The following is a 14110-nucleotide window of genomic DNA, read 5'->3' as shown; positions in this document are numbered from 1 at the left end:
TAAGGCTGTCCCCAAACATTCAAGGTTCGAATGTTTCGCTCGTTAGGGTTGGCACTCGAATCTTAATTAATGTGCTTGAACCATTCGTTTTTTTTATTTTATTTTATTTTCATTAAAACAAAAATATTATTTTTTTCCTTTTTTATTTACTCGAAAATATATCTTGGCGAGAATGCGATATGAGCATGTAAAAAAAAGTAGGTTTCTAGTGCATTCCTGTCAGAAGTTATGCTTTTTTAAAGAAATGTCTCCTTGTTCTTCTGTCCCTCTCCAAAGTCTCCCGTGCACAACTGCACATTAATTTGCTGATTGGCCTACAGCTGAGGTGATTGACCTTTCTCACCTTGTTCTGTGAGAACAAAAGAGTTCCATTGAATGGAATGTCTGACGCGTCTCACTCACTCACTCACTCACACACACACACACACACACCAGCATGATCGCTGATAGAGGGAACCGTTCTTAGCAGCCATAATATATTAGCATATGCTCTAGCATCACATAGCCTATTGCTAAAAAGAAGTGAACTCTGATCATTGTTAAGCAAAACGGTCACGGTGACAGAGGTTCTGCTTTTGCCCTGTGCCCACTTCAATGCGCTTCTACACAGGTGGAACAAATGAACGAGTGACAGCTAACGAGCAAACTATACACTGTCGTCTGCCAGCAAGCTCGCAGATCAGCTGTTTTCGCGGAGCCGCTTGACTGTGTGTGTGTGTGTGTGTGTGTGTGTGTGTGTGTGTGTGTGTGTGTGTGTGTGTGTGTGTGTGTTGGGAGAGACGAAGAGAGATTGATAAAGAGCAGGGGAGACGCGCTGCGCTCTGATCGAGATATCTCAAAGGTTATTTTTTTAAATTAATTAGAAACAAATGGTCCGGATGTTTCGCTCGAAAATTCCTGCCGAAGTTCGAGTCCTAAAAAAAGGGCTAGGGTACAGCCTTAGCACACACACACCCACAGGTACACGCACGCACACACCCACAGGTACACGCACGCACACACACACCCACAGGTACACGCACGCACACACACACACCCACAGGTACACGCACGCACACACATACCCACAGGTACACGCACGCACACACACACACACCCACAGGTACACGCACGCATACACACACCCACAGGTACACGCACGCACGCACACACACACGCACACACACACCCACAGGTACACGCACGCACACACACACACCCACAGGTACACGCACGCACACACACACCCACAGGGACACGCACACACACACCCACAGGTACACGCACGCACACACACACCCACAGGTACACGCACGCACGCGCACACACACCCACAGGTACACGCACGCACACACACACCCACAGGTACATGCACGCACGCACATCATGGTTAACATGGTTAACATGGTTAACATGGGTGTGTGTCTCTCTTCAGCTAGCGTATTGTGTGGTCCAGTTAGGGTTAGGGTTAGGGTACCTAACCCTAACCCTAACCCATGGGTGTGTGTCTCTCTTCAGCTAGCGTATTGTGTGGTCCAGTTAGGGTTAGGGTTAGGGTTAGGGTACCTAACCCTAACCCATGGGTGTGTGTCTCTCTTCAGCTAGCGTATTGTGTGGTCCAGTTAGGGTTAGGGTTAGGGTTAGGGTTAGGGTACCTAACCCTAACCCTAACCCATGGGTGTGTGTCTCTCTCCAGCTAGCGTATTGTGTGGTCCAGTTTCTGGAGAAGGACAGCAGCCTCACTGAGCCGGGTGAGTAACGGGTTTAATCTCTCCTCCCATTGGTTGGTTGATTGATTGATTGATTTATTGATTGGTTGGTTGATTGATTGAATACTGTATTAACAGTTTGCATAAAAAAGCACAGATGAGTGTAACAGTTTGACACTTTCCCTCCCATTCACGAGTTGCGATTTAATTGTTTAATTCGCGTTTTTAATACGTTTTGTGTGTGTGTGTGTGTGTGTGTGTGTGTGGGTGCATGTGTGGTGCGTGCATGGTGTGTGCGTGTGTGGTGCGTGCGTGCGTGCGTGCGTGCTGTGTGCACGTCCCCCACCCCCCAGGTGATCGTGGGCCTCCTGAAGTTCTGGCCTAAGACCCACAGTCCCAAAGAGGTGATGTTCCTCAACGAGCTGGAGGAGATCCTGGACGTCATTGAGCCTCAGGAGTTCCACAAGGTCCAGGAACCCCTGTTCACACAGCTGGCCACGTGTGTGAGCAGCCCGCACTTCCAGGTGCACGCACACACACACACACACACACACACACACACACACACACACACACACACACACACACACACTGTTCACACAGCTGGCCACATGTGTGAGCAGCCCGCACTTCCAGGTGCACGCACACACACACACACACACACACACACACACACACACACACACACACACACTGTTCACACAGCTGGCCACATGTGTGAGCAGCCCGCACTTCCAGGTGCACGCACGCACACACACACACACACACACACACACACACACACACACACACACACACACACACACTCACACACACACACACAGTCACACACACACAGTCACACACACACAGTCACACACACACACACACACACAGTCACACACACACAGTCACACACACACAGTCACACACACACACACACAGTCACACACACACAGTCACACACACACAGACACACACACACACACACAGTCACACACTCGCTCTCCTCCTCTCTCGTCTCATGTTGACTCATTTCAATGCTCGTGCTGCGCAGTGCGCACATGCAGCGAAGACTCAGGAAAGGCGCAAGACTTCTGCCCCCTCTCTTAAAAGTTTCTGCCCATAAACTTCACTTGAAATTTATGTTTAACACTTTGATTGCTACAAGATCTCGACAGGCCTATTTGGATGTTGCTACCGTTTAACATTGCACAAAGGCCTTGTTCGGGGGCCCACAGCAAAATGTTCTCTTATAGCGAGAATCACACGCATACATCAAAAGAAAGCTGAACTTGTCCACTTCAATTAAAAAAATACATTTTGATTTTACCATGTTCCATTCTGGAGATATTGACCTTTTTGCAACACCTGCATTTGCCTGGAAGTGGTTATCTTGAACAGCGAGCAGAGTTATGGATGGTTTAAAGTCAGAGACATTGACAGGCAGATATAAAATTGAACCCAATAAATATCCTATACATCCTATACACCGAATGAAAGCCCTGAATGTGTACTTTTACGAGGAAAACAGTAAACATTGATCCCATCTACAGTTAGACAGTAATTGGTTATTGAATGCAGCTTGTGCCCACCAGATAACTTCAGAGAAGACATGGACGTGAACTCCTCAATATTCACAAAATAAGGCCTATAGCGACATATAAATACTATATACCGTATGAAACAGAAGACTCTCTGCTTTCATAAGAAAAAAACTTCTACTGTAGTAATAATAAAAATCACACCCATGTGAAGTGAGTGGTGCAACTCTGTCCCATATTCTGTTCTCTGCTTATTCAATACAGCTCGCTATATACGGACTGAGGCTGAAATTCATGTAAACCTTTTATTTACAGTTTGGTCTGTAAACTTCTACTGTAATAATAAAAATCACACCCCTGTGAAGTGAGCGTTGCAACTGTTCTGTACTTATTCACTACAGCTCGCTATATACGGACTGAGACAGAAAGTCATGTAAACCTTTTATTTACAGTTTGGTCTGTAAACTTCTACTGTAATAATAAAAATCACACCCCTGTGAAGTGAGCGGTGCAACTGTTCTTTATAGTTGCGCGGTGCAACTGTAGAGAACAGTTGCACCGCTCACTTCACAGGGGTGTGATTTTATATTGTTATATCTGGTGGGCGCAATGTGCATCCACCCAGTATCCAATTTATGACAAACTGTACATGGGATCAATGTTTACTCTTTTCCTCGTAAAAGTACACATTCAGGGCTTTCATTCGATGTATAGGATGTATAGCATATTTATTGTGTTTATTGTTATATCTGCCTGTCAATGTCTGACTATAAACCTTCATAACTATGCTTTCTTTTTGATGATGATGATGATTGCCGCCTCGCCTAATCTATCTCACTGCTTTCATTGTTTTGATCGCAGTAACATTGGGGGGGGGGGGGGGGGGGGGGGGGTCATGGGTCACATTGGGCAGCAAAAGTCTTGATCCGTACGGCTATAAAAAGTCCCATTCCACCGTTCGGTTCAGAACTATAGTATAACGGTGAGACGCGTTGTCATCAGCTGATTTTGTTTTTCAAGCTAGTGTAGGGGAACATGCCTGGGCATGCTAGCCTGGCACGGCCAGACTCATAGCGAGGGTTCACTGATGTTTCCTCCGGGGAAGAATCTTCAGTGAATCCCCGCTATGAGGCTGGCCAAGCCAGGCTATGGGCATGCAGCTTGGGGGCGATGGAGGGAAAAAAAAGCGTCACCCGGCTGTGATGTCGACGAGAAGGAAAAAATTACTTCCACAGATGACAACACCACGGTTTAGGTCGCGGAAAAGTTCGTTATACATTACACCCGGGTCGATTACGTCCCCGACGCGTTCATTGCGGTCTTATCACTACAATTATAATGAATAAAAAAGCGTTACAATCACACGTCTGAGCGATCTCCGATTATGACGGCTCTGCATGGCGATACGTGATCCACCAACGGAACACTGTCTTGTCGTGGCGGCCCCTCGATACTGTGGTTAGTTCGTAGTATTGTAGGCTCGGGGATCGTTTGGTCGCTACAGTATGAAGAAGGAAACATGCATCTGTCCATGTGTGTTGCAGACTATGCATTGCAATGCCGATCTGGTGCATATGTGTCTAGGCAGCGTTCCGTTCAGCGTTCATCATGTTTTTTTTCCGAGAGACAGAGGAGAGCATGTACCCCCTCGCAAGATCCTCCTCCTGGAGAAACAGGAGGGGAGGGGGGAATCAAATGTCCGAGGTGGAAAGCCTGGTGAGGCGAGGTTAGGTAAAATTTGATTATTTTCACACACCGACTAAATCGGCATGGGCGCATCCATTACACTGGCTTCTACACGTAAAGCGGCCCGCCCTCCTGTTTTCAGGAGGGGGTTTTTTTTTTTTTTTTTTTCTGATCACGTGAGCGGGACTAAGCAGCAATGATAGGGCGATGGTTCTTCATTGTCCGGGTGGGTAAAAAGATGAATGAAAGTATGCTATAAAAAAGTGATTGAAACGTATTGATACGTGATTCGCACCCGACGTTTGATTAATTGATAACGTATTGATACGCGATTCGCGTCGGCTGTGTTAAGAAACTTTAATAATTATGTTGCTTCAATGCTTCTCTGCTTCAGTGCCAGGCACAGCACGTCTCTCTGACCCTAACCCTAACCCTAACCCACAGCGCGTCTCTCTGTCTCTCCTCGACCTCGACAACTAACTCCATGCAGAGAGATAGCTCCGCCTCTGCAAGCCACAAGCCCACAACGCGTCGCTCATGCAACACGGTGTAGGCTTGTAGATCAGCTCTGTTCCCTGCACGTCTATTAAAACGGAAGAAAATAAATAAATATCGTGTGACAGCGTGTCTGTGGAACCGATAGAGAGAACCGAAATTTAATTTTTGTAATGGGTACCCGGGGGTACCCTAGCACGTTGTAATGGGTACCCGGGGGTACCCTAGCACGTTGTAATGGGTACCCGGGGGTACCCTAGCACGTTGTAATGGGTACCCGGGGGTACCCGGGGGTACCCTAGCACAATGTAATGGGTACCCGGGGGTACCCGGGGGTACCCTAGCACGTTGTAATGGGTACCCGGGGGTACCCTAGCACGTTGTAATGGGTACCCGGGGGTACCCGGGGGTACCCTAGCACGTTGTAATGGGTACCCGGGGGTACCCGGGGGTACCCTAGCACGTTGTAATGGGTACCCGGGGGTACCCTAGCACGTTGTAATGGGTACCCGGGGGTACCCGGGGGTACCCTAGCACGTTCGGTTCGGTAGATGCTTGGTCCCGAGGTTCGGGACCCACCCCTAGACGTGTGTGAGCAGCCCGCACTTCCAGGTGCACGCACACACACACACTGTTCACACAGCTGGCGATGTGTGTGAGCAGCCCGCACTTCCAGGTGCACGCACACACACACACTGTTCACACAGCTGGCGATGTGTGTGAGCAGCCCGCACTTCCAGGTGCACGCACACACACACACTGTTCACACAGCTGGCGACGTGTGTGAGCAGCCTGCACTTCCAGGTGCACGCACACACACACTGTTCACACAGCTGGCGATGTGTGTGAGCAGCCCGCACTTCCAGGTGCACGCACACACACACTGTTCACACAGCTGGCGATGTGTGTGAGCAGCCCGCACTTCCAGGTGCACGCACAATGTTTGTGTGTGTTTTGAGAGCACTTTTGTTTTCACTGAAATATAACCCACTAAATGTGTGTGTGTGTGTCTGTGTCTGTGTCTGTGTCTGTGTCTGAGTCTGAGTCTGAGTCTGAGTCTGAGTCTGAGTCTGAGTCTGAGTCTGAGTCTGAGTCTGAGTCTGAGTCTGAGTCTGAGTCTGAGTCTGAGTCTGTGTGTGTGTGTGTGTGTGTGTGTGTGTGTGCGGTGTGCGTGTGCGTGCAGGTAGCAGAGCGTGCGCTGTACTACTGGAACAACGAGTACATCATGAGTCTGATCAGCGACAACGCTGCTAAGATCCTCCCCGTCATGTTCCCTGCTCTGTACAAGAACTCTAAGACCCACTGGAACAAGTACGGCACACACACACACACACACACACACACACACACACACACACACACACACACACACACTGCTCTGTACAAGAACTCTAAGACCCACTGGAACAAGTACGGCACACACACACACACACACACACACACACACACACACACACACACACACACACACTGCTCTGTACAAGAACTCTAAGACCCACTGGAACAAGTACGGCACACACACACACACACACACACACACACACACACACACACACACACACACACACACACACACACACACACACACACACACACACACACACTGCTCTGTACAAGAACTCTAAGACCCACTGGAACAAGTACGACACACACACACACACACACACACACACACACACACACACACACACACACACACACACACACACACACACACACTGCTCTATACAAGAACTCTAAGACCCACTGGAACAAGTACGACACACACACACACACACACACACACACACACACACACACACACACACACACACACACACACACACACACACACAAACATTCTGATCTCTTGCATCTCTGTGTTTCAGAACTATTCATGGTCTGATCTACAACGCCCTGAAGCTCTTCATGGAGATGAACCAGAAACTGTTTGACGACTGCACACAGCAATACAAGGCTGACAAGCACAGGTAACGCACGCACGCACGCACGCACGCACGCACGCACGCACGCACGCACGCACGCACGCACGCACGCACGCACGCACGCACGCACGCACGCACGCACGCACGCACGCACGCACACTAGGCATGTGAATCTCATCACTGAGGCCGATTCGATACGTATCTCGATGCACTGCCAGCGATACCATACTTTAGCTCTGCATCTCAAACAACCCAACTTATAGAATGCTGTCAGTAATCAAAGGGTCTGCTCTCTGCTGGTTACTGTGGAATTACAATTTACAATTTACAATTTAGGCATTTATCAGACGCTCTTAATCCAGAGCGATTTACATTAAGCAATAACAAAAAGCATGGCATACATCACATATATAAAAAGTAGTTATCATGAATCATGCGTAAACTAAGAACTAAGAATTGTTAGATTACTAATCATATCATTATTTTATACTGTATACAAAGGTCAATTTGAGGTTTTGAGTATAGAGGGTTTAAGAGATTAGATATTGTTCATCGATTAATGTTACTAACATATAAATAGAAATGAAACAAATAAACAAAAATAATGTACAGGTCACACTGGTAGTGCTGTCAAACAAGGCATGTCTAGTTGAATCTGCAAAACAGTTTTATAATATAATAGCCTACAGTGGGGGGAGTCCCTGCTAACCTGCTTGATCTCACTCTCGCTCTCAGCTAAGGCTAAGGGGTCCAATTGGCTTGACCTGAAAAACATTGAAGACCCTGGCCTGTAATATTACAATATGAATATAATCCAGTATTAAAACATTGAAGACCCTGGCCTGTAATATTACAATATGAATATAATCCAGTATTAAAACATTGAAGACCCTGGCCTGTAATATTACAATATGAATATAATCCAGTATTAAAACATTGAAGACCCTGGCCTGTAATATTACAATATGAATATAATCCAGTATTAAAACATTGAAGACCCTGGCCTGTAATATTACAATATGAATATAATCCAGTATTAAAACATTGAAGACCCTGGCCTGTAATATTATAATATCAATATAATCCAGCATTATGCAATTATTAGCCAAAATGTTTTAAATACATAGCCGATGCAGATCTACAAGCTCACAACGCGTCGCATCCACGCAGCACTGTGAGCTTGTGGATCTGCAATTTTAGGCGTGCGACACCGTCGTGCTGCAGAACATGAAGAACAGCAGGGAAAGCTGGACAGTGGAAAGTTGTGAAACAGTTGAAAACGACTTTAAACGCAAGCAGTACACCCGGCTGTGGCGTTGTTGTTGTTGTACACGTGTGTGCACGGTGCAGAAGCTTGATCGCGACGCCGATTCGCATTTGCGTCGGAGAACAGCTGTTGTCTGTGGATCATTATCATCGCTACAGTGAAAAGTCAACTGATCGACGGACAAAGCTCGGACAGCGATTTTAAAAAGCTATAAAGGTGCTTCTTATTTAACCCACAGGGCTCGCTTCTGTTAACCCATTTTGGGCGGGAACCCCTTTTGGTGTTAGCATTATGTTATGCTTTATAGCTATTGAAAAATCGAAGAACGACTGACATAGAAACATAGCTTTTTCAGAAAACTGTCAGGATGTAGAAGACATTTATAGAATCTGATCTCAGGTCAGAATGGGTTAATCTGTTAGTCGCGGGTCTCTTTATAGTCCCTTTGTTGTCTCAATTGCCAAAGCATTTCCGGGGGTCCCCGGGGGTCCCCAGGGGGTCCCCGGCCAAAAACGTTGAGAACCCCTGTGCTACTGCACATTCATGTCATGAATAATAATTTTAGAAATCATAGCAGATTATATGAGTTAAAAAAAAAAGGATCTCAATTCCACAGCTGTGGAACAAACTTCCAGCTGTAGTACACATGGCCGGCCTGTAGATGGCCACCAAAAAAAAGAAAAAGCTTATTCTGGTATTTCACACAGGTGTTGCCAAATAACTAATTATCTTGCCAGTCAGATGCGCATATGACATATCTAGGTCATATCAATTTAATCAGCAGAGCAGTGCTGCTTCTCTCTCTGAGTCTGCACACACTGACTGACCAGCTAAAGTTTATGCCTACTTTAAACCATAATATGACAAACCTTGGATTAATTCTTCTGAAAATGAGCAGCAAGCACAAAGTAAGTGATTCACACAGGCGGGCATTATTGGAAATGGATACTGCGCGAACTAGTAGCCTATTTATTTTTTAACACGCAGCACCCCTCCCTCTCTCCCTCTCTCCCTCTCTCTCTCTCTCTCTCTCTCTCTCCCTCCCTCTCCCTCTCCCTCTCCCTCTCCCTCTCCCTCTCCCTCTCCCTCTCTCCCTCCCTCTTCCTCTCCCTCTCCCTCTCCCTCTCTCTCCCTCTCCCTCTCCCTCTCCCTCTCCCTCTCCCTCTCCCTCTCCCTCTCCCTCTCCCTCTCCCTCTCTCCCTCCCTCTTCCTCTCCCTCTCCCTCTCCCTCTCTCTCTCTCTCTCGGCGAGTGCCGCGCTCACACACACATAGACAAACACTCTCTCTCTCCCCCCCCCCCCCTCTCTCTCTCTCTCTCTCTCGCTGTCCAACAGGCTGCGCACCGTGCGCTTCGAGCGTGGCGGCGGCGGCCGGGGGGGGGGGGGGGAAGGGGGGGGGTGCGATATTTCTGGGGTCGCAATGCACCCCCTCATTTTAATCTGCTGGAGCAGCTGCTCCGTTTGCTCAATGGCTCAGGCGCCACTGATACGTATCGATTATTTTCCACATGCCCAACGCACGCACGCACGCACGCACGCACGCACGCACGCACGCACGCACGCGCATAGCTGTTTGCTGACAAACACAGGCAACAAGCACGTAGCATGCACACTACGTGCTTTTTTCTTTTGAACACGTCGCAGAGACAAACGCTTTAACTTCACTACAATTATTCCACTGCATTACTTTGTCTATTCGAAAATAGCTCTTCATCCGAAGAGCTTATAGATCTGCTATTTTCGGCGTGAAGCGTTACTGTCTGTGTGTGTGAAGAGATTTCACAGTCAGATTCACTGCTTCTGCAGTGAATTCAATAATTAACAGCATATAATTAGTTAACTTTTACAGTTCATTGGACACTAAAGTATAATAAACATGTTTATGTGTGTGTGTGTGTGTGTGTGTGTGTGTGTGTGTGTGTGTGTGTGTGTGTGTGTGTGTGTGTGTGTGTGTGTGTGTGTGTGTGTGTGTGTGTGTGTGTGTGTGTGTGTGTGTGTGTGTGTGTGTGTGTGTGTGTGTGTGTGTGTGTGTTTCAGAGAGAAGTACAAGCTGAAGGAGAGAGAGGAGATTTGGCATAAGATTGAAGAACTGGCCAGACACAACCCCCAGGTCTGTCTGCCTGCCTGTCTGTCTGTCTGTCTGTCAACAGTAGAAGTAGCTTACATCTGATTGATTGATTGATTGATTGATTGATTGTCCCACCTAGATACATAAGCTCCACCCACTCCGTCCTGGACTCCACCCACAGGAAGAGGTTGGTTCAGACTTCCTGCCTAACTGATCTTACATCATGCTAGCACGCACGCACCTTGAAACTGTACGTCCAGACTCAGAACACCATGACGGTTTACTTTTACTTTATTTAGCACATAGTTTTCCTTTCCTTTATGGAAGAGGTCATTAATTACACAGATTCATGAAACTACAGCTGTAGTCTGTAAACCTGTTTATAAATGGATTGTGCGCACCAAGTGCAAGGATGTGAGCTTGTAGATCTGCTAATCTAAACTGACACAGCTGCTTATCCGAGTTTAATGGGTCAAAAATGTGTGCGTGCGCACGTGTGTGTGTGTGTGTGTGTGTGCGTGCGTGCGTGTGTGCGTATAGTACATGTTGTACAGTGACAGTCTGGCGGTGTACTCCATGGACACAGACACGCCCACCGCTGAAGACATCCAACTGCTGAAGAAGACCGTCGAGAATGAGGCTACGCCGGTAACACACACACACACACACACACTCGCACACGGCGCCACACACGCACACACGCACACACACACACACAGTCTGTCTGGTGGGAAGGATCTGTTCTACATGGGTGGAGGAACAACGTGCCTCTCGTTTGGAATATTAACCCATTCTGGGCGGGAACCCCTTTTGGTGTTTTAAACATTATATTATACTTTAGCTATTTTTGAAAAATCTTGAAAATGTGGCTCAAATCTTTGAATGTATATTTTTTCAGAGCGAAAGTTTTTAACTCAAATCTTTGCTTCTGAGACGTTCCTGGAACAACAATTACACATCGTGTTTGGGGTCCTTGACATGAAATATTGAGCACCACTGATACAGAAACACGAGGTTTTTCAGAAAATTGTCACCATTTAGAAGACATTTTTAAAATGTCGACGTCAGGCCTAAATGGGTTGACACTTCTAGAGAGACTTTAGCGTGACCGGCGCGAGGTGAGAATGGAACATTATGCCTCCCGGTTTTGGGGGGGCACGGAAGGCGGGGCTTATCAGAGTGAAATCTGTCATATCTGCTGGAGCTCTAGCACTATCTATAATGATATATCTACATCATATGTTCACTATCTATAATGATATATCTACATCATAGCACTATCTATAATGATATATCTACATCATATGTTCACTATCTATAATGATATATCTACATCATAGCACTATCTATAATGATATATCTACATCATATGTTCACTATCTATAATGATATATCTACATCATAGCACTATCTATAATGATATATCTACATCATATGTTCACTATCTATAATGATATATCTACATCATAGCACTATCTATAATGATATATCTACATCATAGCACTATCTATAATGATATATCTACATCATATGTTCACTATCTATAATGATATATCTACATCATATGTTCACTATCTATAATGATATATCTACATCATATGTTCACTATCTATAATGATATATCTACATCATATGTTCACTATCTATAATGATATATCTACATCATATGTTCACTATCTATAATGATATATCTACATCATATGTTCACTATCTATAATGATATATCTACATCATAGCACTATCTATAATGATATATCTACATCATATGTTCACTATCTATAATGATATATCTACATCATAGCACTATCTATAATGATATATCTACATCATATGTTCACTATCTATAATGATATATCTACATCATATGTTTATGTGATAATATATATATATACAAGATGCTGGAGGCATCCACATGGTTAACCAGGGGACCAATCAGAGGTGTTGTTGTTCATACAGGGGACCAATCAGAGGTGTTGTTGTTCATACAGGGGACCAATCAGAGGTGTTGTTGTTCATACAGGGGACCAATCAGAGGTGTTGTTGTTCATACAGGGGACCAATCAGACGTGTTGTTGTTCATACAGGGGACCAATCAGACGTGTTGTTGTTCATACAGGGGACCAATCAGACGTGTTGTTGTTCATACAGGGGACCAATCAGACGTGTTGTTGTTCATACAGGGGACCAATCAGACGTGTTGTTGTTCATACAGGGGACCAATCAGAGGTGTTGTTGTTGTTCATACAGGGGACCAATCAGACGTGTTGTTGTTCATACAGGGGACCAATCAGAGGTGTTGTTGTTCATACAGGGGACCAGTCAGAGGTGTTGTTGTTGTTCATACAGGGGACCAATCAGACGTGTTGTTGTTCATACAGGGGACCAATCAGAGGTGTTGTTGTTCATACAGGGGACCAATCAGACGTGTTGTTGTTCATACAGGGGACCAATCAGAGGTGTGTTTGTTCATGAACCAATCAGAGGTGTGTTTGTCCTTACAGGGAACCAATAAGGAGCTGAAGAAGGAGACGAAGGTGATGATGAGGAGGAAGTCGGAGCTTCCTCAGGATGTTTACACCATCAAAGCTCTGGAGGCTCACAAGAGAGCCGAGGAGTACCTCACAGCCAATCAGGAGGCACTCTGACACCTAACGGCCAATCAGGAGAGGCTCTCTGACCCTGACAGCCAATCAGGAGGCCCTCTGACCCTGACAGCCAATCAGGAGAGGCTCTCTGACACCCTGACGGCCAATCAGGAGGCACTCTGACACCTAACGGCCAATCAGGAGAGGCTCTCTGACCCTGACAGCCAATCAGGAGGCCCTCTGACCCTGACAGCCAATCAGGAGAGGCTCTCTGACACCCTGACAGCCAATCAAAAGCCTCTCTGACCCTGACAGCCAATCAGGAGCCTCTCTGATCCTGACAGGCATGCCTCCTCCCACTTTCAACGGGGAAACAAAGACTGCTCATTGGACAAGGAGTCTAAACACACGGAGACTCGTCATTGGACAAGAGGGCCACCCAATGGGCGGAGTTGACCCTGGAACGGCCAATGGAATCATTGGGGTTGCGCTCGTTTAAGGAACGGCCAATGGAATCATTGGGGTGCGCATGAATGATGTCATCATCGTGCGACCCAAACGTATCCCTCGTACAGTCTTTCAGGGCAACTCCCCCCACCGGACGGAGGCCCCGCCCTCTTCTTCACCACCTCATCCAATCAAATCATGTGCTGTCCGCCTCCTGACCAATCAACTCAACATCCCCCCCCCCCCCCCACGCACAATCCCCAAAGCTTGACTAGAGAGCTCTGCCGTCTCTCTCATACACACACACACACACACACACACACACACATGCACGTGCACACATATGCACGATGCATGCTCATAGATTGTATTACCGTTTATTTTTTGTTTTTTCTCTCCATGGAGATGGCGTGAGTGTAACTGAAT

General features: G+C 46.6%; 1 protein-coding gene across 1 annotated transcript; it reads left to right on the top strand.

The window, feature by feature from the left end:
• Positions 1–1675: 1675 nt before the first annotated feature.
• Positions 1676–13822, top strand: LOC306931778 (serine/threonine-protein phosphatase 2A 56 kDa regulatory subunit delta isoform-like; the record flags this gene model as incomplete). The annotated part of the gene is made up of 8 exons (XM_079532411.1): positions 1676–1729; positions 2042–2212; positions 6576–6703; positions 7261–7362; positions 10622–10694; positions 10792–10839; positions 11193–11300; positions 13154–13822. Coding segments are annotated over 8 exons (828 nt in total), but the record flags the coding sequence as incomplete, so codon positions are not given.
• Positions 13823–14110: the final 288 nt, after the last annotated feature.

This window comes from Electrona antarctica (genome assembly GCF_951216825.1).
Source record: "Electrona antarctica genome assembly, contig: SUPER_10_unloc_1, whole genome shotgun sequence".
Classification (NCBI taxonomy): domain Eukaryota; kingdom Metazoa; phylum Chordata; class Actinopteri; order Myctophiformes; family Myctophidae; genus Electrona; species Electrona antarctica.
The sequence above is the reverse complement of the archived record's forward strand: the minus strand, read 5'-3'. Positions and strand labels throughout refer to the sequence as shown.